At 49.1% G+C, this 27,917-nt stretch overlaps 1 protein-coding gene across 1 annotated transcript; it reads right to left on the bottom strand.

Moving 5' to 3' along the window:
* Positions 1-27,248, bottom strand: FBP1 (fructose-bisphosphatase 1). Its single transcript, XM_046664859.1, has 7 exons — positions 25,827-27,248; positions 14,390-14,552; positions 12,422-12,514; positions 6,841-6,981; positions 3,197-3,334; positions 2,009-2,128; positions 1-449 (listed from the first exon to the last, which is right to left on the bottom strand). Exons 1-7 carry the CDS (start codon positions 25,994-25,996, stop codon positions 258-260), a joined length of 1,017 nt encoding a protein of 338 aa, XP_046520815.1. The 5' UTR covers positions 25,997-27,248; the 3' UTR covers positions 1-257.
* Between the last annotated feature and the right edge of the window lie 669 nt (positions 27,249-27,917).

Raw genomic sequence — 27,917 nt, 5'->3', positions numbered from 1 at the left:
TTTTTTTTTAGAAAAAGGAAGAATATGTTTATTTCTCCTCTATTCACTCAAAATATATCTTGACCGTCAGTGGCATCGTCAAGACAGCATCTGGGTAGCAGCGCCAGGCATCACACAGCATTTGATGGTGAAAATATCCATGCTTTTTATTTCTGCTGTCTAGGAATGTATGATGCATAATCAGAATGGGTAGCATCATGTGAGACAAAAGGTCCAAACAAAAGGCAATTCTTTTTGGTGTGGGGAAGGCCAGCTCTTCACTTGGCAGCATGCTTCTTATATAGCTCCAGGAACTCGGTCACATCTTCAGGGGACCCCAAGATGATCGGCGCCCTCTGGTGGATGTCAGTGGGAACAATGTCCAGTACAGCTTCCTTCCCTGTGGTAGCCAATCCTCCGGCCCTCTCCATGACATAGGCCATTGGGTTACATTCATATAGTAGTCTCAACTGCAAAACAAGAGTCAAGAGCAGGGTCCTTACACCAGAGGATAGTACACAGGAAAGGGATTTGTTCCATACCAAGATAGTGCAGAGGCAGGGGGAGTTTCCGAGGGAGTAACTGATCCTTTCTCTTTCCTTCCAGGAGGTTGTAATAGTTCCCCCCAGGGTTGCATCTAATTAGCCATTCCGTTCAATTAAGCCATCCATCAAGCCAGAGCCAGCAACAGATCGCCTGACGCGAATGTGAGGCAGGCCACCTGGACTCAAGACTGAATGACATTTTGGCAGAACCAATGGTTCCCTTCTCTTTATAGCACGGAAACTGGACCTAATGAGTGATTCTGTGTGTTTTGGATGGAGCTTTGCCTATTCTAAAAGCATAAAAAGTCCATGGTAGTGTCTGGCTGCAGACATCTGGAATGCAGACTGGCTCCTCCAAACAGTATCATATTGTTTGCAACTCTGTACACATTCCTTTTACAATTCTCCCAAGGCTTGAGGGTTGGGATTTAGTATATTATACATCTTAGCATTTACTTTTAAATATTAACTTTTTTATTGTATGCATTTTCACGCAGGCTGCCTACTGAGCAGACAGCTTTTTGCAGGTGTTTCCTGACTCTATTTCCATACAGGTGTCATGGCCAGAATCGAAAAACTGAAAAAAAGGAGGAAGCTCAATATTGTGTTAAGGAACAATTTTTTGAGGCATTGGAGAAAAGTGCTGTGAAGCAGGCTAGCCACATAGGTTGCGACACCTGAGGTGGCTCTCACAGGAGTGGTCTTTAAATAAACAAGAATGCCTTCAGCGACCTGGATGCCACTTGCAAAACAGAAACCTGAACAGATCTGAAATAGATCAATTTCCAACTGTCTTAAGCAGATTATTGTTCCTATTCCTTCTCACACATGAAAAAAAAAGACAACGTGTCTATTGGGAAAAATCAGGGGACAACACTTGGGAAGGAAACACGCTGTCCCTCTGTGTGGGTGCAAAGTGGGGCGTCCCTTAGCCAGAATAAGCAAGCGCAGCCCCCACCGTGGCTTTTGGGGACGCTGTGGGGGATAGACTGGCATCAGTCAGTGACAGCTTACCTGACAGCTCCAGGTTTCCCCAGAGCTTCCTTCCTTCCCTAGAAAGGTACTATTTTCCGAGCAGCAAATGTTGGCTCACTAGTTATTTCAATTTTATGCCTTTTGAAAGCAATCAAAGAAAACCTCTGTTTGGAATACATATTTGATTTGCTGTCTTGGTAATGAGGCTGGACTGTTTCATTTTGCTTTAGGAATGGAATTCATTTTACCCAAGCCAAACCGTGTACCCACTGGAAGCTCTAAGCACTTCCACCCATTCTGACACAACATGGTTACCTGTCTTTAGTGATGGAAGGGCTCTCGAGAGACCATTTTTAGCTGATACTACCTGGCTTTAACCAGGACAAGCTTTAATCCAGGAAAGAATGTGCCACAGACATCCTTAGCACCCTCCTGCTGAGTATGTCATGCGCCCCAGGCTCCCAGTGAAACACACTGCTTCTCAGTCGCCTGTCAGAGGCTTTCCTTACCTTTCCGTTGGGGCTCTTCTTGTTTGCTGGGTACATAAAGATCCCTCCATAGACCAGGGTGCGGTGGACATCAGCCACCATGGAGCCCACGTACCTCGCACCATAGGGGGCCGAGTTATCCTGCAAGGTTAAGGACAGCAGTAGTTAGAGTTGCTAAAAAGAAAGAAAGTGAGTTAGTTCTCTCTGTGATCTCTACCCTTATTTGATTCAACAGTCATTCACTGAGCACCTACAAGGTGTGTGTTTGGGGCTGTGCTAGGAAATGTGATGAAAATCTTGTTCCTAAGGAGCAGAAAATGGAATAATGGAGACAGCCTTTATACATCTTACAAGAGGTCAGAGTACCTGCAAAAGCCCTGAGGAGCGTGTGGTTGATTCTGGCTATGGGTGGGGGCAGGCATCACAAAAATTGTCCCATTTAGCAGGACATTGAAGGTTGAGAAGACTTTGTCAGTCTAGGGAGGTCTCACCAAGGGTGGGAGAGGGAACGGCCCGCTCAAAGGCTTGGCATCACAGAGAAGCACGCACCGTCCCCGGGCCTGGGGAACAGCTCCGTGCAGTGAGGGTACCTGTTTTGGTAGAGTAATCTAGGGCAAGGTGGAAGGAGAGAGAATAAGGCTGGAGAGAGCCTGGGGTCAGCTCTGAGGGCCCTAAATGTCATCCTAACAACGCTGGGGCTTCCTCCTCGCAACACAGCAGCCTCCCAAGGCCTTTAAGCAAGAGTATGACAAAATGGGACAGTCCCACATAGACCTAGCCCTACAAACAACCATTCCTTCCCTTGGTATTCAGTGCTGGGCACTTTCCTAGGGAGACACCAAGATGGACGCTCAATCTCGAGCCGACTGTAGAAATCTGTCGAAGCCATCAGGCTGGTACCTGGGCGTGAGGACCACATTTTCTACCATCTGGGGTCAGGGACCCCAGAAGTGAAACACGCTTTATTGCTGTGAACTCATTCATTTGGCTGACTTTATTATCCTGATTTTTTTCTCCTGAGAGAAGGTGGCAAAGGCTGATGTTAACATCTCAGGGCAGGGGGCCAGGTGGGAACCTACTCAGGGGTCAGGGCACGGGGGAGGCCCAGGCACCTCCATCCGTGCTGCCTTTCACCTCCAGGGTAAATCGTGAACCAACAGGTTTCTGGGTGGCCCAGGGGCGCTCCCCACCCCAGGAGCCCTCACTTACTGGGGGGAACTTCTTCCTCTGGACGTACTCAGTGACGGCAGGGTCGAAGTCCTTGGCATAGCCCTCATTGAGGCTGTAGATGCTGCCTTTCTTTTTGATCTTCACATCCCTGTCCACCAAAATGAACTCTCCGATGGCCTGTGGAACAGGAGGGAAAGGAGGGGTGACAGCCGCCTCCGCGGGGCCTGGGTGAAGGGGGCGGGCTGGGCTGGGGTGTCAGGCCTGCGGTCACCCCCAAGCTTCAACACAGGGGGCCTCTCCTGGCCCTGGGACAGCCGTGCCTCCCGCCACCTCTGCAAGAACTGTGAACGCGGCGAGAGAAGACGAGCGCGGTGAGGATGAGCAGACAGGACAGGAGGGAGGATGAGAGGGTGCCACAGACGTGGTCAGGGATAGAGGACACTTTTGACTTGGTTTTCAAATGGTTTCAGTAAAACAAGAAAGAAACCATACCGAAATAAGGAGGGCGGACATATGTAAAACAGAAGCAAAACCTGAGGGCGAATAAGAATGTGTGTCCTAGGCAATAGAAGATGTGTGCGCCTTTGCAAAAAAAGAAAACGTTGGCGCAGACAGGAGGTGGGCTGCCAGGAGGGAGGGGCGGCTGAGTTACGCCAACGTGATCAGGCTGCTCCCAGCTTCCCAGCTCTACCTTTATGACATTTCCCCTTTTGTGTGTTGCCATAGAAAAGAGCTGAAGCCTGAGTTTTGATTCACAGCGGGCGTAACTTCAGATGCCTTTGCTCACGATCTGCAGTGTTCTAACTCTCCTCCCACAGCGCCAGTGCTAAGCGGATGCCTTTAGGACTTGGGTTCTTCAAAGGAGATTCAGATTTGGGGGAAAGCGTCAATATAACTCCTATTGCCCTGGAGAAAGATTGTTTGGGGCTCCTATGTGTTGCTGATAAGAGGGTGACAGAGGCTCTGCTCATCTGGGGAGGGGGGAAGCTTCATTGAGGCAACAGCTAAGAAGAAGGGAGGCCCGTCAACACATCTCCCCAGCCATCTGTTCCCGTAGCAAAGACTGGTTCCTGCAGACAGGAAGTGGGCGGTGGAGGCAGGGAGGGAGGCCAGAGAGGAGGAAAGCAGGAGGGAGGAGAGAAGGGAGAGAAAAGAGGCTAGGATTAACAGTGGTCATTGAAAGGGATCTTTTTTCTTTTTTTGTCTTTCCAAAAATTTTGACCACAAATATGTAGAGATATCTTTTATAATCAGTAAAGCAAAATAAATAAATAGGGATGGCTTTCAGCTTTTGTCCATTGAGTATGATGTTGGCTGTGGGTCTATCATATATGGCCTTTATTATGTTGAGGTACTTTCCTTCTATACCCATTTTACTGAGGGTTTTTATCATAAATGGGTGTTGGATCTTGTCGAATGCTTTCTCTGCGTCTATTGAGATGATCATGTGGTTTTTGTTTTTCATTTTGTTGATGTAGTGTATCACGTTGATTGACTTGCGGATGTTGAACCATCCCTGTGTCCCTGGTATAAATCCCACTTGATCATGGTGTATAATCTTTTTGATGTATTGCTGTAATCGGTTTGCCAAAATTTTGTTAAGGATTTTTGCATCTATGTTCATCAGTGATATCGGCCTGTAGTTCTCCTTCTTTGTGTTGTCCTTGTCAGGTTTGGGGATCAGAGTGATGTTGGCTTCATAGAATGTGTTAGGGAGTTCTCCATCTTTCTCAATTTTCTGAAACAGTTTGAGGAGAATAGGTATTAAGTCTTCTTTGAGGCAAAATAAATAAATAGATAGATAAATGCCTTTACATAAAAAGTCTGGAAAACGCGTCCCAGGGCATTCCAGTGTGACGGAGAGGAGGTTCTTGTACGTGGAGACAAGACTGAGAAGCTTTTTGAAAGTTAAAGCTTGTTAGAAACAGAAATATAGCTGTGCGGTCTTTTTAGCAGCAACCATCACCTGTCCTTGTAGGAGCCAAGATGAAAAGAGGGCTAAGCTGGCCGAGGCTCGCCCCAGGCCTGGGGACGAGAGGGTTAATGTGATCTGGGGAGGACAGCGGTTGGGGGGTCAGGGGGGCCAAGGCTGCATTGTTCTTCCAAACTCTGAGGGCCGTTAGGTCTGAGGAGGGCCAAAGACCATCAAACACACAGAAACTTACTCCTGGAGACACCAGTCTGCAGTCTGCAGACAAGAAGAGATTTAACTTTTTGTACACACTCATCAGCTCAAAGGCAACAGAGATGTCACCAGAAGAAAGTTGGGGGAAGTGGTAAGCATGTGGCAAGACGAGAAATCTGCAAACATCTGTGGCTTCAGGAACTGGCCCCTGGGCTCGGAGCAGACTTTGCTCTGTCTGGTTCTGCCCCTGTTTTCCCCGAGGTCACTCCTCTGGAGGCCTCAGCTGGTGCTGCCCCCGCCTTGTGTATTTATTAAGCGCCTGTACTAGCAAGGAGGCAAAGTCCAGCCTTGAAAGAGGTGAAAGAGCGGGGACAAAGGCAGTTCTGATTTACATGACCCGCCCGCTGTGCACGCCTCCTGGATTCCAGCCGCTGCACGTGCCTGTTGCTCCCTGGGTCAGCAAAAAGCACGGAGAAACCAACTGTTTCTTTACTTTCATACGAGGACATTTCTAAAGCTAAAAGCTATTTATAAACCCAGGTCTTCTCCCCTTGAGACTGGGGACCAAACACATGATGACACGCAGACCCACCAAAGATGGTGCTGTGGAGCCCTGCTCAATGGTGGGCTGAGTGGCACCGAGTATCTACAGAGATTTCTTTCCCCATTGATCTGCTCTGCTGAAACTGTCATCTAACTGAATAAATAAATAACACCAATCAATAGACACGTGGAGGAAATTATCCACAAATCAAAACCATTCGTGACAGTTCTTCACGGCCCCGTGGGCTCCCCTCCACAAGTAGCTTTTCTCTATAAGGTGGACCAAGGAATTATCTTCATTTCCTTCTTTATTTTCACTTCCTTGAGTTCAGCAAAGCCTTACCAAACCGCACAGGTTAACCGAAGGTTTGCACGCATGTGCACAATATCAAATAAATTTGGAGCTATTTTTGAAGAAACAGTGCAGTCCACTGCCTCAGCTGGGAGCCTCGTTCACCTCAGGAAAATAAGCTAGTAATAGATACGGTGGGTGGCAAATCTGCGGGCCCCATCTGGTCCATGAATGTGTTTTGGTTGGCTAGCACAGTGTTTTACAAAGCCAGAAACATTACATTTTTTCAAAAAGCCAGCGTTTCTTGAAACATTGGAAGCCTTAGCAAAACTGGGCCCCTATTCCTGAACAGCAACAACCGCTGGGCCCCCTCCCGTCTCCACAGTCCCCACCACTGCCTGGGCAGTCCTCCCCCAGCACACTTCACTCATTTCTACAGCCTGCCTGGCCTTGGCGGGCATTTGAGTTTGTTGAGTAATAAACCCTCCAAGAATTAATCTTGGAACAAAGACCTCTTCTTGTGCTCTGGACAGATATTATTTCTCACCTCAGTAACCCTCTCACTGTCCCTCCACCTCCCTCATCTTCTTCTCCACCCCATCATCTCTTCACTCTAGAGCCTCATCTCCCACCTCTGCATACCACGCCCCCCACTCCCACCCCACACACTCCAGACCCTCACAGCCACCAGCTGAGCACCCAGCCTCCCACCGGGTCTCTCACCGGGTCCAGCATGAAGCAGTTGACACCATTTACCATGGCCAGGACCAACATGGTGGCACTGCCATAGAGAGCATAGCCGGCAGCCACCAGGTTCCGGCCTGGCTGCAGAGCATCCTTCTCAGATGGCTCATCAGTCGAATTCTAGGACAAGAAAGAAAACAAAGCATGTTTTTGTTTTGTTTTGTTTTGTTTTGCGGCTCTTTTTTCCAGTTCAACCATTAGCAAGACGCATTATCAAGGTGCTCTCCTAATGAAATGGGGCATCTTCCCAGAGGCCTTCCTCCACACACCAGCAATATCCTGATTACATTACCACAGCAGCCTGCCCGCCAGACCCCAGATTTCCTGCTCCTGGATCCTTCTTTCCAATCAGAGTCCTCCTCCAATTTTACTAATTTGATATTCCCTCATTTTGCCATTATCACTTTCAAAAAAGAACATGCCTTCTTGCCAGTTCCCACTAATTTAATCTTATTACGGGCATCAATGTCTTTCACCTGCCTACTCCATCTTTATTTAAACAAATTAAGTCTGGGCTGGAGGGCTGTGAGTCTGCCGAGGAAATCAATTTCATGAGCTCTTGCCAGTTGCAGCACACACCCCAGTGAGCAGTGTGGTCCACATCACTCACGCATCAAAGAAATTCTCAGAAATACAGGAACTTAGAACATCTCTCCAGAGTCATTACAGGGTAGGGCAGATGCTTTCCATTTTTTTGACCATGACACACAGTAAAGATACAGTTTTACAACACAAACCAGTACCAACACACACACACATGCACACACAACTACAAAAATTTAGCAAAACAGTATTTAGAACATGACATGCTCTCTAATCTTTCTTTTTTTTTTCATTAAAAACACAGCTCACTGGATCACGTGACCCACAGTTTGCCTAATACCAAGGAAGGGAACACCTTAAGCGGATGGCTCCTAGTGTATGATCGCTAATTGATAATTATCTTCTTTATTAACACTTGATTGGTTTTTTCGGTCCTCAAAACAGCCCCAAAAAGATCTTTCAGCTCAAATACTCTCTATTTGAATTTCAATAGAAACAAAAATGGGCCATTTCATTCATTCATTCCCCCAGCAGAGATTCCAGCAGCTGAGAGTAGGCAAGGGCATCTATATCATGCTGCTGGGGATGGAGGTCATCCCAACAGAGCATTCCTGGTAATTTCGCCATGTAACTTTTGAAAGTGTGGTCCAAAGACCACCTGCGTCAGAATCACTTGGGATGCTTATTAGAAATGCGTATTCCGGGGCTGCAGCCTCGACTTACTAAGTCAGACTTTCTAAGTTGGGTCCAGGGAATCTGTACTTACCATGCACCATAGGAGACTCTTGCTCTAAAGTTTAAGAACTACTCATATAAAAGGAAGAGTCAGAAAAACCATTTCTCTCCTTTTTCCCCTTGTCCTCACTCCTTGTGTTTAAGAAATGGTTTTCATCCAGGTGATTGGTTGGTTAGTTGGGTTGGGTCAAGTTATTTGATTTAGTTTGCTTTGTGCTCACAGGATACTGCAGTACAGCTAAACACAGACTACACACAGTATCAAAAAGTTGAGTTGTTTTTCCCAAACTCCAAATTTGGCCAGTGCACAACCTTGAAAAAGGAACCAGCTTCCTTCAAAGCCAGTGACACGGTAGATGGACTCAGCCCTCTGACTATCCTCTATCACAACCACTTAGCCTTGCCAGTGCAGACAAAGGTGATGTGTAAACCAAAGAGCTGACTGGCAGCCCCTGGCAGCTTGGAGTAATCAGTTCTCCACCAAGGAAAGTCTCCCACAGATTCACCTCGCCCAGGACCATCCATGCCTTCCGGTGGCAAAGGTGCAAGACTAAACAGCCTTTCCCTGAAATAAGGTCACCAAACAATCTTACTCTTCGACTTCCTTGCATGGAATAAGAAATGGTAACATAGTCTACGATCCACACACTCAAAGAGAAAATAATGCCATGGAATCATGGATTTAGAGGAATTCTTTTCTGGCCTGATCCCCTGTTCAGTGCGTGAATTCTCTCCTCCAACCGCCCAGCAAGGAATGTCTTTGCCCTGAGGGAATGCATTATATTCTCATCCAGATGCTCACAGAACGATGGGCACACAGCTCTTGGCAAAATTACAAAGCCTCTGGACCCTACCCTTCTCTACCTGTCCAGGCCACCACCGGGGTGGTTTGTTTTAATTCACACCACCCCATAAGGAGCATAGGAGGAGACATCATGGATTCCAGAGACGAAGTGGTGGAGGAGAAGGTCAGGCAGAAGTGGGGTAGGGCTGTCATGTCCCCAGGGCTTCCCTCAGAGCGGCAGCAAACCCTCCTTAGATCTCACAGAGCGGTCGGAGAAGCCCCATATCAGCCAGTATTGTTCACCTACTATGGCACCAGACAATCTAGCAGATGACCAATACATAAGACGAGCCCCCTGCCCTCAAGGAAGTTTGTAATCTGCAGTGAACAGCTGTTGGTTTTGCTTGGCCAGCGTCCATCACCCTTCCGCCGATAACTGCACCTTAGTCTTGAAGTACTGCCTCCCTCTCCTCAGCTCCAGGAACGGGCATTTGACCCTGGCCTGGCCAACCAGATCATTGCGTGCTTCAGGCCATTGTGATTGGTTGAGGGGTGGGCACGTGACTTAAGCCAATCAATCAGAGCCAACGAGAACCAATGAGACGACGTTCTTGTTGGAATTGCTGGAAGGGAGGCTTGCATTTTCTGCTTGGGTTGCTGAGAGGATTGGATGTGAGCCTGCACCTGCTGGGAGCCATGTCACCACCACAGAGGGAGGAAGTGAGGGAGATGGGGAGGAAGTGAGTCCTGACTACATCGTCTGAATCTCTGAATGCAGCGGCACCTGAGGCAGACTACCCACTGCGCTTTCCAGTCGTGTGAGCCACTACTTTTCCTCTCCCTCCATCCCTCCCCTTCATCCTTTCTTAAGCCAATTTGAGTTGTGACACTGTCCACTGAATCTTACTACACAAAACAAGTAACATTAATAGCTGCCACTTATCGAGCACTTTTTATGCGACAGGCACTATTTTTGGTGTGTTATACTTAATTTTCAATATCTCCACTTTATGGATAAGGGAACAAGAGGCATAGAGAGGTCACCTGGCCCCAGGTCCCATAGAGCCAGTAAGTGCCAAGGTCCGGAAGTGTCAGTGTTCCGCGTGGCTACTCTCAGTGAGCCTCCCTGTGCTCAGTCAAGGGAAGGAACGCGGCCTCTGAAGCTGCCGGAGCACTTCTGAAGCTGCTCTGTTGTGGGGACTGATATTTCTAAAGTACCCTGCGACATCAGAACGTGTCCAGGAGAGGGTGACCGTGCTAGCGAGGTCTACAAATCATCTCATATGAAGATGTTTAGCTTAAAGAAGACCGAAAAAAGGAGGAGAAAAGAAGCCAGGAAAGCCATTTCCAAACATGTAAAAAAATCTTATTTTCTGATGCTCTAAAAGGCCAAACAAGTAATAGGAGACAGAGTCTCACTCAACATTTGGCAAACATTCTAACCATGACGGCCAATCAACAGCTCAGGAGAATCCTTCCCCTTCCGGATGTCCCCAGCCGGAGGCTTGGTGACCCCTCGGGGGTGCTGCAGCAGGAACTGCATGGAACACTGACCACGTGTGCTACGAGGCTGCTTTGGAGCCTGTCTCCAGGTGTCCCATGGGCAAGGCCTCATCACTGTCGCCAGGTCCCCGCTACTGATGCCGGGCCACCGAGCGGGTGTAACAGGGCGCTGAATTCCAGCCCAGAACCGTCTCTGCAGGACGCAGGAAAGGTCTCCTCGGAAGCATCAGACGCATGGATGTTTACGCCCCACAGGCCCTCAAATGGTTCCACATAATCAATAAGACTTCTGAAAACTGAAATAACTTAAAGGTGTCAGACCCATCATCTTTTTCAGTCTTTTAAGAGAGTCACTTCAGGTTTATTGAGAAGAGTGCGCAGACCCACTGTTAATTGTTCTAGCATTCTTAATTCAAGCTGCTGTTGCGAGCTGGTTTGTTTTCTTTTCAGTCGATAGCGAGTGTCTCGGTTTTCCAGAGTTTTTTCCCTTCGAAGCTCCCTATTTGGGGTGTGCAGGGAGAGGCTGGGCTGGCCAGCGCGGGCCCTGTGCTACGTCGGCCGCATCACTAACCAGCGGTCTCCCTCCGCAGGAGGAATTGTGCTGCAAACCTCTCCACCTCTGCTACAGATGCGCTACTCTGCAGGGAACGTCACGTCCCTCCACGGGATGTTTCACGGTGTGACTTGGAAATAAATGAATTATTGCCTTTGCCTTCCTGGTATGAGCATTAGAACCTTCTCCGACTCTGATTTTGATACGGATCTGCCTCTCAACCAAGATAAAAGCAAAACGCATCCCAGGGATGACAGAGAACTGTCCCACGGGGGTCCTACCTTCCACATGTTCGGAAGGAGATCAGGTGCAATACTAGACAAGTCACTTGGAAAAATAAAGTGCAAATTGCGATCTCGCTTCTTAAGGTCTGGCCTCTGTATCTGGAGTAGGAGACTGGGGAGGGACCTCGGAGGTCCGCTGAACTAACCGCCTCGTCCGTTAAGATGAAGAAACGGGCCCAGCCTCGATGGCATCTGTGAGTTTTTACTTCTAAATAAACAGGAAAGGCTGAAGCCAAGACGACAGTTTAGATGTCATCCTGTTTTATGCCGAGCCCACAGGGATTCCTTCTTCTTTCCACCTGTCTGTATAGCTGAGAGCTCTCCCACCACCACCCGCACCCACACATACACCTCAGGAGAGAGAGACTTTGCAGGGAGAGTTCCCTGGCCAGGTTGCACTGGTGGAGGACCCAGGGCAGGGCTGGGGTCCCCATGCTGCACCAGTGTGCAGCAAACCCTCCACAATGCACACACTGTCAACAGTTGAGGCTTTATCATCACACGGTCTCTGTCACAGCTCCTTAACCCTGCCAGTGCAGCGTGAAATCAGCCAAAGGCAACATCTAAAGAAAGGAGTTGACCATAGGCCATTAAAACTTTATTTATGGACAGTGAAAATTAAATTCATATAAATGCCATGGGTCATGGAATATTCTTCTTTAGATTTTTTTCAGCCATATGAAAATACAAAAGGGTTATTTTTTGCTCACAGACCATGCAAATCAGGCAACAGGCTGGATCTGGCCCTGGGGGTCACAGTGCCCAGACCTGTGGTTTAGCAGACTTAAAGGACGGATTCGACATAAATAATCTCTGCTGTCGTCATGCTCCCACCTTTGTCAGTCCCCACAGTATCGTCACTGTAGCCGCCCTGTACTGTCTCTTTGACTTTAACTTCATTTTCTGTCATACAGGAGAGCAATATTTTACAGAGTGAAATATCTGTCTCTTTCCTCTCACGTTTTACTCCATTTTATTCTAACAGCTTAATGGATCTTCATTGTGCAGTTAATGCTGAAAAAGTCAGACCTTGAAGTATAAACCTATTTCAAGCCTCACGGAGTTTCATGAAACACATTCTGGCTGCTCCTCCAACAGGGAAACAGGACTGGGTGCTCAGTCTTAACTTTTCTTTTGATCCCAAACCAGGGGCGTTACCTTTCTGTAGATGCCAAAAATGGTTCCAATGGATGCAAGGCAGTCGATATTGGACGATCCATCAAGGGGATCAAAACAGACCACATATTTACCCTGAGCAAAGAAAAAGAATACAACTTTACTTTAAAAATAAACTCTATAACAAAATAGAGAGTATACACTAAGGGGTAAAAAAGGGAATCTGGGGAAAACTGCAAGAAATGTGAGTCATTTATATTCTGACATGGACAGTATGAGGTGGCATGTAGAATGAAAACAACTATATATATATAGTATAGATGTATATCTTTTGGTGTGAGAAAACACAAAGAATTAGGCAGAGAAAACACATCTTAGAAAAGGAGGTGTAGATGAAAGTGATGGCATACAGATAAATAAGTTATAATTTCCTACGTCATTGACATAAATGAATCATAATGTTGGTTTGAGTTTCCTGACAGCCAAAGGAAAAAGAGAAACAAAGATAGTCACATATTTCTCATTATTTATAAGGAAAAAAACATAACAATTCCTTAGGTGAAGCAAAGACAACCTTCAGATTTGTTAGACACTTCTCGTGCGAAATCTCTAGATGACAGCTGGGGTTGCAGTGCACAGAGTTTTCAACGACAGTCCTACTGCAATTCCCAAAGGAAAGAGCCCTCAGTGGTAGTGGAACCACCAAAGCCTTGGCGCAGGATTCTCAGCGGTGTGCTGGGGCTGGCAGGTCGCCTCTCAGCTGATGGTGCGGTCTCCTCCCACTCTGCTTCAGCCATGTCATACAGTAGCTTACAATCAACTGTGGGGCAGTACTGACACAGTTGAAATTAGCAAGTGCTACAAACCAGAGATTTGGTTTACCAGCACACCACTGGGGATTCTCCATCTCCCAATTAGCCACTTTAAGATGTGGTTTTTACATTTCTGCATCAAATTAAGACAATTCTCTGATTCCCTGACCGCTTGCTCTTAACAAATCACCCTGGCTGATGCAGGAGAAACTGTCACCTAGAAAACGGGAACATGCCTGTCATGAAGGTACACTGTAGTCAGAGAAGTTCGGGCTGACTGATAGAGAATATTAAACTGCAAATTCAATCCACATGCCTACAACTGCCAAGTACCGTCAGAAGCCCAGCAGAGAACAACATGAACTTGGAAGCTGACAGGTAGTAGCACCTTAGGAATGATGTAAAACAAGTTAACAGGCTGTGGCTCCCGACCCTCTTAAAAAGGTCAAGACTGGGTAGCAGGCAGCCTCTTTAAATTCATCTTCCGACTACTTTTTTCTCCTTCCACTGCTCCACGTCCCGGGTCGTCTCAGACAGGGAGGAACTGTAAGCCCGTACAGCCGCACTTCTCCTCTCAGCGCCGTTTTCATTTTTACAAGATCGTCGTTGCTCCACAAAGCAGGCTACACTCTCTCATTCACTTTTTACACAATGATTTATTGTTGAGCCCCTACAATGCACCAGGTATTGTGCTTGATGCCGGGATACAGAGAAGAATATAGCTGGTTCTCTGTCCTCAAGGAGCGATCAGATTAATAGGATTCCAGTGGATCTCAGCGCACGCATCAGTGAGAGGAATTGTGAGCAGTTGAGGTTGGCGGGAGAGTTGGGTGTGAAGGCTGGGGATTTGGTGGAAGGAGATAAAGTGAAAGAAGGAGTTAACAGAAGCCAGACTTTGAAGAGCCTTGAACATGACAGTAAAACGTTAGGAGTGGAGATGAGTGTGAGTATCTCTGAGTCTCTCCCACGTACGAGAACCTGGGAGAGACGATCACGGTGTGACCTGCGTGGTGGTGTGGACTGGGGAGGACAGTGGGAGATACAGTTGTGAGGTGGAATCAGTGAAATGATGACATGGCTCAGGAATGATCTAGGGTGATTCCTAGGAATCCAGCTTGGCTAACAAGTAGAGTCATTTATGAAGCTAGGAAGAAAAATGGTCACATTAACACCCTCAACAGTGGAAGTGCAAACCCACCCTTTTCTCAGGTTCCACTATTATGGCATGTTTGTCTTCTTCCGACACAAGAACACAGGTGGCAAAGGAGGACTTTAACACATTAACAACCAGGTCATTGGAGAGGACATCCAGCTTCTTCACCTGATCACCCGTCACATTGGTAGAGCCAGCAATTCCATAGCTAGAAGGAAGAAAAGCCACAAAAATATAAGCCACGGCCACCAGAATATGTCGATGCACCTATAAACCCACTGAAAGCAAGCATTTAGCAGAAGTTAGAAGAAAGTAAAGAAGACACCTGGTTGGGGAGAAATAGAGCAAGGAGGGTGGGCATCCCACTGGATTGACTCCCGGGGGGAAGGAAATAGTGTCATTCGTCTGTCCAGGACCTGTCATGGTGCACGGCACACCTTTGAGGTTAAAGCCGTGTTTCTCAACCTTTTTTTTTCTTAGGGCCCCTAAGGAGGCTTTTCAGGCTTCTTTTCCCTAATCACATTCACTCATGGAATTTTAATTTTTTTTTAATTGGCCCTGAGCTAACATCTGTTGCCAATCCTTTTTTTCTTCTTCTCCCCAAATCCCCCCAGTACATAGTTGTATATTTTAGTTGTGGGTCCTTCTGGATGTGGCATGTGGGACACTGCCTCAGCGTGGCCTGATGAGCAGTGCCGTGTCTGCACCCAGGATCTGAACCGGCGAAACCCTGGACTGCAGAAGCGAAGCACGGAAACTCAACCACTCGGCCACAGGGCCGGCCCCAGAATTTTAATTTTAATAGTACAGATAGAGTATATCTGTTTATGCACTGTATGTGTACCTGTGTTTTATACACAAAAAGGTTGATTTTTTTCCACCTCCCCCAAGAACCAAATCTTACCTCCAAATTTATGGGCTAATGCATAATGAATCAGTTGAGAAACTCAGCAAGCAAAGAAAACTTCTAGGCAAGAGGGAGCCTGAGATGTGAGCTAAGCCAAGGGATTCTATGGTTTTACAGCTGAAAAGATCCTAAAAGAGAAGAAATTTTGACTGGTCCCACCAGCTCATTTTATAGAGGAGGCAGCTCACTCCAGGGCGCCAGCGAGCTTGTCTACACCAGAGCGCAAGGCCAGAGGCCAGCAGTTCACTTTGACCCCCAGGCCGGGCCCCTCTGGGGGGCAACCCACTGCCCCTGGCACGGGTCCTAAGGGCTGCGGGGAGTGGGAAGTCTGGAGTTTCTACTTTGTTTTCAAGGTACCTGCAGGTCAGTAATGGGGGAATTCCCAGAGTGCGGATGGCTTGTCCAGGATGCTGCCTCACTTGTTAGAATGAGAAAGAGGCAGCTTGTCACAGCCTGGGGTTGAACGGGAACAGTGGGAGGAGGGGAAACGGTGTAGAGGAAGGAGGCCCAGAACAAGATACGGAGGCTGGAGGTGAGAAGGGAAAGTCAGAGCGCGGAAGAAACCGCCAAACAGCTGCAGGCGGGCACGAAGGGGCACCAGTGCCCCCGGCCCACGTTGCCGGGGCACTTGCCCTGCACTGTTGTCGTGGCATCCGCTGCTTCAACTCCTGAAAATACATTTTCTCTAAACATAACTTGCATGTCTCTGGCTGGACAAAACTGAGCCCACACCAGAAACTGTCCAAACCCAGATGCCTCGTCTGGCCTGACTCTCTCCAGGAGGCAGCTCCAGCTGTCTCATCAAGCCCACTTTCCAGCATCCCCACTTTTGGCATCACTTCCTTGCCCACCTGGAAAACAGCGCCTCATCGCTCCGGCCCTCCCCCCACTTGTCTTTTCACCACCTCACTCGCAAAGATCAGGGGAGCCATCAGACTTGCGCTACAGCCCACATCTCTGGGCTTTTGCTTCTCTTTCCACATACTCTCTTCCTCACTTCAGAGAAAGAAGGCAGCCAAATTCTGGGCGGATCGAGGCTTGGCAGGGCTCACCAATCTCTCTCACTGCCCCCCGCACCTGTGTCTCTCCTTCCCAGCCAGACGTTTCCACCACTGAAGTCACTACTAATTCAGGCAGATGAACAGCGCTGACGGAAAAGAGCAGAGCTTCCTGACAGAGCCCCGGCTCGGGGCCCCGCTCTGCAAGCCCTGCCCCGCAAGCCCTGCCCCGTCTGAGCCTGCCTTTCTGCCACTGCTCCCAGAGGGCAACGACCTCGGGGCACTTGGAGGATTACATGCAATAAGGTACAAAAAGGGCTAAGTACAGCCCTTGGCGCCTAAGAGGTGAGAAAAAAATGTTTATTCCCTTGTTTGCTCACTAAAGGGAGTGCTCATTGGGGATCTGCTCATGCTGTGGGAGGAAGGTTGGCCCTGGAGATCCCCCAGGCCTCGTCCACCATCACGCTGGCGTGGTTGTTTATCCTTTACTTCTGTGAGGATGACGACAGAGGGTATGTGTTTCCCCAGTGTGTCTTGGCTTCCAGCACATAGTAGGGCCTCAGTGAATGCTTGCTGGATGAGTGAATGGCATTGCCTGAGGAGAACAGAGACCTGAGCCTAAAGGAATGAGCACAGGAGCAATCAACTTTTAAGGTTGCTCCACACCTTGGAGGGCTGGGGGAAGCCACCAGCCTGGTCCCCAGAGGGGAAGGCCTATGGGACAGCTCCAGGGAGGCCTTGCAGGCTGGGGCAGTTGGACGAGGCACAGAGGCAGCCATGGGAAAGGTCTGTTTCACCCTGTGTGTGGCCCACGTTCCACCTGCTCAGGTCTCTTGCTCAGCGAGACAGGTGAGCTGTCAGGCTGAGGTCTCTTCTACTCAAAAGCACCCTGGAGGCCTATGTGAGGGTTCGTTATTCGACAAATATTTATTGGGTGCCCACTGTGCCCCAGGCCCTGTTCTGAGTGCTGGGGTCACAGTGCTGAACTGGACAGATGAGCTCGCTGCCTCATGGAGCTAACATTCTAGAGAGGGAGACAAATGAGAAACAAACAAGTGCTGTGAATGCACGAGATACTGTCTGAGAGTGACAAGTGCTCAAATAAAATGAAACAAGATGCCGGGCAAGGGGTTTAGGAGGTCAAGAAAGGTCCCACTGCAAAGGGCTGGTCAGGCTGGAGGCTATCTTCACTGTTTTTCCTAAGAAAGGAAGGGTATGAAAAAGCCCTAAGGGAGCCCAAACAAGCCAGCCAGTAACAGCTCCAACCAGAGCTCCGGGCCAGCCATTCATCCAGACACCACAGAGAGTTTGATTTTCACGTTTCCAAATGGGAGGGGCTATTGTGTGCACATTTTTATAGGTAACCTTTTAAAACTCAAGGTCTTTTTCCTGTGATGCCCAGATCAGGGGAGCTCCAGAATGTGGGAAGAGGAGACCAGAGGAGAGGGCCCTGCAGGGCCAGCTCTGGTTTGTGGTGCTCCTGCTGGCCCAGGGCAGACTGGTTTCCCTGTGACTCTGTCGCAAACACAGGTTCCCTCATTTGTTCAGCGGGACTGAGTGGAAGCGGGAGAGCTTCTGATGCACTGGACTGCATTTTCTGAGCTTGCAGACCCAGCCGCTGGCCAAACAGAACTGCGATGCAACTCCTGCGGCCCCAGACCGTGCTGTGGGCTGTGAGAGGTCACCGTGCCAGGGTGGCTGACTTGTCTAGCCAAGACCACCAGCCAGGTTCCTCACTGCCGCTCCAGGGCTCTAAGGCGGCTCCTGTCCTTGAGTCACAGAGAGTGGCACCACCTGTCCATGATGGGAGTCAGGTGGAGCCCCATAACACACAGCAGGATGAACACTGGGGACACTCACCATGCCCAGCACCAACGACTGTCTTCACCGTGGAACCATCGCAGACAGCCGGCCGCTTCTCTGGCTGTGTCTGCAGAGTTGGGGGGTTACTTCCCTCTGCCTCCTCTTCACCCCCCCTGGGGTCCCTCCTCTATACTAACCAGAAGGACTTTTTGTCAACTATGCTCCAGTTGCTTGAGAAGCATAAAAAACTTATGGAGAGAGATTATTCTATACCCCTCAAACTCAAAATTCAGGCACTTTATTACTTTTTTAGGCCATCTTGTGGGAGAGTTTCCCCTGGTAAGTCCTGGTGTTAAGAATTTCTTTGAGGAAGCACAGGACAGCGACTCTATGGTAGAAACGGTTCAGGACGATGAGTTCCCAGGCTGCCGAGTCGATAGTAAGGATACCCGAGCGCCTGTCATTTCCCTGCGTGCTCTTCGCGTTGCATCTTAGCACGCGAAGTCCCCGTGCCTGTTCTCACGCTGCCCCGCACTGCCCTGCTCCGGGGCGGCAAGGCCTCGGGGTGAGTGCTCGCTCGGGCTTCTCCCGGCCGCCTCAGGAGGGGCCCTCAGAAGGCGGCAGGACGGCCTGAGGGAACAGGTTTCCACAGGTCAATGAAAAGCTGGAAGCGGGCAAGTTTTCTGCGGCTTCCACAGAGCAGAAAAAGCCCTCAGAAATATCCTAGAGGATCTAATTAGCTGAAGGACACATGGAGTTTATTTTCTCCACAAGTTTTCAGAAACTCCCTTAGAAGCAGTAAATTTCTGTGTTCTGATCAGTCATCGTTGCTCAAGGCCCCAAAGGACAGATGAACGAGAGTCTTTACTATATATTCCGAGGGCCACGAGGAGAGAGAGTATAACCTACCTACAGAATCAGGCCTTTTGCTTGGCCCTGTGAACTAGGGCTTGGAAAATGGATCAACTGAGTTCTAGCAGACTCCAGGAGAGCCCAGCGGGGGCTGGAAACCCGGCCTGGTCTGGAAGGAACTTCTGTGCCAGCTGCTGTGAACAGGCGGGAACGGCACCACCACCCTTGGCAGGCCTTGAGCAAGGCCGTTCCTGCACCACTTGGATCTCTCTTAGATCAGTTCCCAACCTGCTGCTTCCTGGGGCCAGAATCACGTAGCAAACAGGGCTGCAGGGATGTGGGGGAACCAGCGTACAACCCTGTCAAAAAAAGCCTTGCCGAGGCTGACTGTGCCTGACAACCAACAGAGAAAGAGAAATAAGCCTAAAGGTCAAGAAATGGGCTGAGCTGAGCAAGTAGTAAACCTCCCAGCTTAGCTCCCTCCCCACCTCACCCAGAAAAGGATTCAGTAGCAGCCGGGCGCTGATCACACAGGACAGGGACATTAGTTTTGAATAAGTCAGTGACCTGATCTGCCGAGGATGCTTCTCCTAAAAGCAAGGTATCACAGAGGGAAAAGCAAGATCCTGGGCTTTTCTCCATGGGCTGGGACTCTAGGCCACCGGGCTTCAAACCCCAGCTCTGCCACCTGCTAGGCAGCCCTGGGCAAGACACTTAGCATCTCTGACCTTTGGTTCTTCATCTGTAAAATAGGAATTCAGTATGTCTGCACTGTAGTGTGTAGACAGGGGGGGTAAATGAGTTGATATAGGTAAAAAGGGCTGAGAACAGAGCCTGGCACACAGGCAAAGGAGCAAGAAGTGGTCTCATTTCAGTCCCGTCCCTAACGTCTCTCACAGTAACGCAACCATGCTGAGAGGCAAGGTGAGTCCTGGCAAGAATACAGCATCCGAGACTCGGGTCCAAATTCTGCCACTCGCTCTTACTGATTATGTACTAAGTGGTCTCAGCTCCCTGGTGGACTGTTTCTGTTTCGGGCTCTGTAAGGATGAGGGCTAATCTTTGTGACGCACCTGGTTCCCAGCAGCCACAGGCAGCTGTCACTGTCCTTACTGAGCCCACAGGCATCCACTGAGTAAATGAGGGCTGAGGAGGGGGCGGGGGAACCATGACCCCCAAACCAGTTTTGCAGGCAATTCCTGGGAAGACAGCCAGATGGCCAGTGCTGAACTATGTCACAGGTAACTGGCAGCAAAGGAAAGTGCTCAAAGTTCACATTCGACCCAAGTTTCACTGGGGATGGTATTCTACTTGAGAGGCTTATGACATTTCACTTCAATTTCACTCCAATTAGTTGGCTCTGCAGCCCCAGTAGTTCAAGGGGGGAGGCATCCTGCCAGGGTTTAAGCCCTGTAGCTGTTCTTTTTAAACCCCAGAGACATAAAAGTTCTCTTTCCAGAGGTGAGGGAGCAAAAATCAAATTGAGAAGCTGCTGTCTGTAATATCTCTTCTTTTACTTTTACTGTAAACCTCACTGAAATTTTGGAAAAGCCAAAAGTCATTTTAATTCATGTGATGGGGAACTCTTCAGAAGCATAGTTTCACTCAGCCAGCATTTTAAAATCCTCAGAAATCTGGATGAAATACTAGCATGGTTTTTCAAATTTGCCTATGGTTTCTAGAATGGAATGAGCCATTTCACAGCCATAAAGTCTGTGATTTATGATGATCAGGGGAGAGCTCCCTTTAACAACATCTCTGAAGCACAGCCCTAGACACAGGGACTGGGGCCAGGGCCACACTTAGGGAGGAACTCTCGATGACTTCCTTGATTTGCTCCCTGACTTTAGACCTCTTCCTCCTGATGTCAATACAACAGTGTGAATGAGGCAGCACCCTCGACAGCATGTAAGAAAATCAAGTGGGAAAACTCATTTTCAGAAATACTTGACCAAAGAAAAAGAAAGGCAGGTTACCATTTAATCCTTATCACTAAAGTCAAAGTAACACTGACTTGTTTTTGATTGATTCCAAGGTAAATGACCAACCGTTCACCCAGCCAGGAACATCCAAGGGTCAGATCAGAAAGATGTGGAAGGAGAGGCGTCAACCGGGGCAGCTTCCAAAGGCCACAAACCCCGACCTTCACTGGAGTCCATGGAGCCCAAATGGACAAACAGGATGGACTGTGGCTGGCTTTGTCTCTCTCATGGAAATGAAGTTACAACTCACTCTTGGAAACATGGAGAAGACAATTCAAGAAATATAAAATACATCTGACAAAGTTTCCAAAAGTTTAACGTCATAAACTCTGCAAGTTTGAAGATAAACTTAAGCATGTATTAACTGACTTGTAATTCTAAAATTAAAACTGAAGTTATTATTTTCTTCCATCAAATAACCGAGAGGACCCTGTATATAAAAGGAACTTTTCTGGATACCACGTGAGCATGATGGGGGGAGGTTTCCTGGACCTAATCTGACGGTGCAACATCGTTTTAATATATAACGTTCTAGCCTGGAATATACACCTGTGGGCAACTTGTAAGGATTAAAAAGTAAAATATAAAGATATAAGTCTAGAAAAAAAATAATCTTCAGCCTAGGAAAACAATGATGATATTGGTACCCATTTAATGAACTCAGTTCATCCTCACACAACTCTTTGAGGTTGAAGAAAACAGTTATTTCCATCTTACAAGTGAGGAAACTGAGGCTCAGAGATATTACATGAATTGCCCAAATCCTCACAGAAGTTGAATGGCAAAGCCAGGAACTTGACCCTAGCTCCATCTCTCTCCAAAATGTGCCCTTGGGCCCGCCCTATTGCCGAGTGGTTAAGTTCACGTGCTTTGCTTTGGTGGCCCAGAGTTTCACCAATTTGGGTCCTAGGCATGGACCTATACAACTCATCAAACCATGCTGAGGTGGCATCCCACACAGCACAACCAGAAGGACCTACAACTAAAATATACAACTATGTATTGGGGGGTCCTTGGGGAAAAGAAGAAGAAAAAAAAAAAAAAGATTGGCAACAGATGGTAGCTCAGGTGCCAATCTTTAAAAAAAAAAAAGTGCTCTTAAGCCCTGCATGATACTGTTCTGCTAAGTCTGGTCCTGATTTTCTTCTCCTCTTCCTCTCTGCCTCAGGGCCAATGTACCAAAATCCCATGGCCAAACCTGTAGTCATGCTTCATGCCTGCCTTTCAGACTGTGGCATCCAACTGCAGGCTGGACAACATCTCCAGCTGCTAGCCCTTCACCATCTCAAGTTCAACGTTTCCAAAATGCTGGAATCACCTTCTCACCCTTCCCCAATCTCGAAAACCCAGCTCTACCTTTGGAATTCTGTTTTTGTTTTGCTTTGCTTTGTTTGTTAATGGCTGGGCTGCTCTGAATTGGGTGGACCTCCCTTGCTGCCCACCCCCCCCAGTCCACACTCAGCCTTCTTCTGGGTCCTCCTCTCTGCCCTAGCTCTAGCTCTGGCAGCCGCTTTCCTCACCCCTTCCCTTTCAACTGGTTTTCTCCACTTCTCAGCTTTCCATCTTCCAACTCTATACTTCCATTCATATCTTCCCCAGATTCATCTCTAACCATGCCACTGCCCCACTCAAAAATCTGTACCCTCTCTTCTTTGCATACCCCCTAGAATATGAAGTATTCACCCTTGCCATTTGATGCTCCCCAACGCACTCACAACGTAACATCCACTAACGCTCCGCCATGTGTGTTCCATCAAATTAAATAAGCAAACTTTCCAGAAACATTTTCCCACCTCGTACTTTTCCTCACACGACCGCCCAGCTCCAAGTGCTCTCCAGCTGAAAGGCCTTGTGACGATCTCTGACCGCCCATTGCAAATATCCATCGCGACGCTCCACAATCCTTTGCATCTGCATCGTATTTTTGGCACCTCTAGGAAAGCATCTTTCAGCATCTCTACTGTGTTTTATAACTAGTTCTACACTTGTCTTATTTTTCCTACGGCATAAGCTCTGTGTCGTTCTCATCTCACTGTCTTTTCTAGACCTTGGTATACTGTGGGTGTTCAATAGCATTTTGTTGAATCGAATGGAACCAGTGCATCCTTCAGACACTGGTTTGGAAACATGTACGAAAGGAAGTCAACTCCACTTGCCGAAAGCAGAAGCCTAAGCCCCCAGAGGAGCACTTTCTCCCAAAGGAATGAAGACTGAGAAGCAGGGAGCACTTGAATTTGAACCATGAAGCTATCAGATCCACCTGCAGGCTGCTAACTGTTCTCAGGAGAGAACAGAAGGCTGACCGCCCCTTGTCTGGACCATCACCCCTTCTCTCCCGGGAGTGGGTGGAGGAGAGGCAACAGCGCACAGACGTGGCTTCAAGAACAGGTTTGCTACAAGGCGATAGCTTCTTGGGATACAATTCTTAACACACATCAAAAATGTAATTAATAGATGAGACAGACTTGGGTGAGCTTTAACTGATTTCTAAAAGATAAAGGAAGAGATGTGCGGTATGGTGAAAAGAGCCCCAACCAGGGCCAAGGCCAGGTCACCTCATTGTCCTCATCTGTGCAAAGAGGGGCTGGACTAGGTGACTTCTGAGTCTTTCAGCATGAAATTTTATGATTCTGTGAACATCTTATTAGGAGCAATGAAGGTGGCTACAATAGAAACTGTTGATTAGAGAGGGAGAGAGGGGGAGAGGACGCCCCAGACTCTGTGCTTAAACTCCTGATGTGTCCCTGATGAGAAGTCATGGCCAAGCTCCATAAACTGCTTCCTGTGAGGATCCTGCAAACCTGCAATCCTCTTGTCCCTCTGGGTACATGCCCTTCTAGGGCAAGCCTTCGGCATTTACCAGTTATTTGCAGGCAAGCTGGCCTTTTCATCCAGGAAATCAAAGCTGATAATGAATGTAATTTAGAGGCCTGACGAGATCTTGTCTTATTGCTGCCTGCCAGACTGACGACATGCTGTCCTGAGACAGCCAAACTCTTATTTTCCCACAGGAGCACCTAAGTGTCCAGGTTCCGGTCTGCCCCTGTCAACTGCCCACATTACCAGACATCAACACTTGTTTACAGCTACTGTTTGAAATAGTCAAAGACCTGTGAAATGCCCCAAAATAGGGGAAGAGTTAAATAGCTCACAATACATCCTTGCAGTGGAAGACTACACAACAGTTAAAAAGAGAGGTGGGTTTATACGTCCTGACATTGAAGGATGTTCATTATATATTGTTGAATGATGAAAGCAAACTGCAGACGACTATGTTAAGTGTGATTCCATTTTGTTTGCTATTTATAAATAGGCCTACATAAATATGTGTCCCTGGATAATTTATATGAGTGTAAAGAAGTATCTGGGAAAATAACCAGTAAGTTACTAATAGTGGATACCCCAGGGAATGGATATGAGTGGGTTTCACTTTTCCCTTTGTGTTCTTTCAAGTGGTTTGAATTTTTGTCAATGAGTACAGCTTATTAACTGGTTTATAATAATAACAACAATATGTTTTTAAACCTGGAATTTACAACTATCTAGTCTAAAAATGTACATATTTTACATAGCCCAAATTAGCACCCTTTGTCCAGGTCCCACTATCAAAATCCCACTATCTAAGGTCCCACTATCTGAGGTTACTTAAAAGGTGGGAAAGATACAGCTCAAAGCAGATCTTGTGTTTCCGAGTCTCTTTGGGGTTGTGAAAGGTACTGACACATTTTTAAAAGAATACGAGAAATGACAAGCACACTTTTTCAAAAAGCTCCCCGGTCCTCAAAAGCAGATAAGGCTGTAAGAACAGCTATACTGGGTGTAGATTAAATCTGACGTAAGATTTAACCAAGTGGTTTCCTATAGCAAAGGCTCCTTAGAAATGTATGACTAAGAGGGGCCACAGGTGAAATGGTGATGGAGTCACCACTTTCCTGACATACCTGTCCCAATCTCTCTCCAACAGGGCGTCCCCACTTGACATCAGGAAATAAATGGGACCACACGCTCCTTTCTTAAGAGCCAGCTCCACCAACCCAAACTGTGGGACCGAAGCCAAACGGCTTCCCAGAGATGGACTCCAGGCTGCAGGGCTTACACTATTCAGATCAGCTATGAGGATCATGGACAATTTTTATAGCCTTTCTAAGTGTGGGAAATGTCAGGAAGGAGGGTGGGCAATCTGGAAACCCAGGTACCCTTCAGTTACAGTGAGGACCAATGTAAATATAAAACACTTGTGCACGCCAGAATAACCAAAGAATATTGCGTTATTTACAAAAAGCCTCACCAGAAGGTGCCCTTTGAATTCGCACGCCCCCTGACTCCTTTGCTGCACACAGTGTGATCTGCAGACCAGCAGCATGAGCACCACTTACCACCGAACTTCTTAGAAATCAGAACTTGAGGCCCCACCTCACAACCACTGCAGCCCTTCGCCCACCAGCACTGCTGCTCCTGAGAACTCTGGGCCTGCAGGCTCCCTCCCAGCCTGTCTGGGGTCCCTCACCCCTAAAAGAACTGTAGAATCAAGGAGATATTCGATTAGAAACCTGACTTGGGGCCCCAGTGCCAAAGGGAGTGAAGGAGGGAAGCAGGCAGGCCGGGTGCCCACTCCGGACAACCAGTTTCGCCAGGAGGAATGGGAGAGAGGTGCCAAGGCAGGCTGCTCAGCCCAGGTGAGAGGGCTGCAGGATGAACGCAGGTGCAGACTGGGAGACAGGCGCCAGTGGGCACCCCCAAGCTCCAGAGAGAGGGAACGAGGGCTTGAGTGTGGCTGGGCAAGCTTCTGAAAAGAGTGGCTACCAGAGACAGAGAAAGAGACCCCCAGCTGTCAGACAGACAGGCTGACAGCAGGAGGACCAGAGTCAGGCATCCAGGCAGATCCCCAGGCGGACAGACAGACAGACAGGATGCAGCGGGCAGCCTGAGGCCTGACTCACAGGTGCGCGATGCCCGCCTTGCGCACGGCCGTGGAGATGGCTTTGACCGCGGTGCAGAGCGAGTTGAGCAGCTGGGTCATCTCGCCCGTGCCGCGGGCCTTCCTGCCCTCCTCCATGACGAAACGGGTCAGGGTGACGATATTCGTGTCGAAGGCCGCCTGGTCCGTCATGCTGGGGCCGGGCTGCTGCGCGGGGCGGCAGGTGCAAGCGGCGGGACGCGGCGGGACGCGGCGGGAGGACGGAGCGACGGCCGACTGTCCGCGCCGCTGGAGCCTACGTGGCCCAGGCCAGATCCCCGCCGCTGTGTCCCTGGGGAGCCTATAGGCACCGGGTCACCGCCCCTCGCCCCCGGGAACACCTCCGCCCCGGCCCCCGCCCCCTCTGCGGCCGCCCCGCCCCTCCGATCCCCGGTGACGTCGGGGACCAGGGCCGCCGCCCCCTCCGCTTCCTCCGCGGTGGCCCGCGCCCCGCGCCGCTGAGGACGGCCGCCGGCGCCGTGGAGCGTCGCTCTGGGCCACCTGCGTTATCTCCTGCAGTCTCCACGCCACCCTGCGCGGAGGCGCAGTCAGGATTTCCCCCAAGACGTGAACGGCAGGTCGGAAGGTTAAGAGACGCGCTAGATGTGGCGCAGCCGGTCAGCGAGGACGCGGGCGCCCCAGCCCAGCGCGGCCTGGTCTCCACACCCGGGCCTAACCGCTGGCGTCCCGGCCCCCGGGGGCGCCACCTGCCCGCTCCCTGGCCTCTGTCCACCCCCGCTTGGCCTGTCACTGGCTCTTCTGACCAACCTCAGGAGACGCGGATTCCCCTGTCCCTCACCTGTCTGATGGCCCATGTCTGGATCCTTAATCCAGGCCTCTTCCTGTCAAGATTCTTATAATTCGAGAGCTACTGGGGACCTTAGTTTCCGATACCTGCATTGTGCCGAGGAAACAGTCGCAGACACGGGGAAGTGTCTCTTGGGTACCTCGCTGAGGCTGGAAGTCTCCTAGCCCACGTCCTGACGTCCTGACCGCTTTGTAGCCCCCATGCTGCAGTCCTCGGGCAGGTCCTGTGCAGATCCCGGAACACGTTCATGCAGCACCTCCCATGTGCCCCGCGCACCGGGATAGAGCCTGAACAAACCAGAGAACACTCCTGCCTTCTCGACCTTAGATTTTAACAAAGACAACAAAAAATAAACAGATTAGTATGTTAGATGAGCCCTAAGTGCTATAGAGAAACATGAAATAGGAAACAGAGATGGGGAATGTTGGAGGGGAGGGGTTGCATAGAGTAGTGAGGAAGAACTTCACTGAGAAAGTGACATTTGAGCAAAGAGTGGAAGGATGTGAGGGAGGCGCTGGTGGAGATGGGGGAAGAGTGTTCTCCACAGAGAGAACAGCAAGTACAAAGGCCCTGAGTTGCGGGAGAGTGTGCTGTGTTTGAGGAATGGCCCGGAGACCAGTGGAGCTGGCGTAGAGCTAGCCAGGGGACAAGGGAGAAGACAAGGTCCCAGAGGGGAGGGGAAGATGGAGGCGTGAGGCCTGGAGGGCCAAGTAAAGTTTGACTTTAACTCAGAGGAAACCACTGGAGAGTTTCCAGTAGAGGACAGGCATGATTCGCCCTTTGTTTTCATACTCTGGTTGCTGCATTAAGATTATAAGATTAGACTTAAGAGAGAAGACAGATGCCCGTGAGATTACTGAGAGATGGTGATCCAGGAAGGGAGCAATAGGCATGGTGAGAACTGGCTGGATTCTGGATTGAAGGTAGGACTGACAGGTTTGTTGACAGATAAGATGTGAGAAAGAGCCATTTGGGATGATTCTAAGGGTCGGTGCCTGAGCAACTGGAAGGATGGAGTGGCCCTTGACTAGGAAGACCAGGAGGGGAGTACATTGGGGGCGGAGTTGAAGATTAGGAATTCATTATGGGATACAGTAGGTTTGAAATGGCTATTAGACATCCAAGGGAGTGTCAAGTAGACGGTCGGAGTTATCAGTCTGGCGTTTGGAGAAGTCTACGCTGGAGATATAAATTGGAAAACCTTGCTGATGAATGGTGTTTGGAGCCACGAGAATGGAAGGGATCGCCAAGGAAGGGGTCGGCTGT

Source organism: Equus quagga, chromosome 6 (genome assembly GCF_021613505.1).
Source record: "Equus quagga isolate Etosha38 chromosome 6, UCLA_HA_Equagga_1.0, whole genome shotgun sequence".
Lineage (NCBI taxonomy): Eukaryota > Metazoa > Chordata > Mammalia > Perissodactyla > Equidae > Equus > Equus quagga.
Note: the sequence above shows the minus strand (reverse complement) of the source record. Positions and strands in the feature narration are given on the sequence as shown.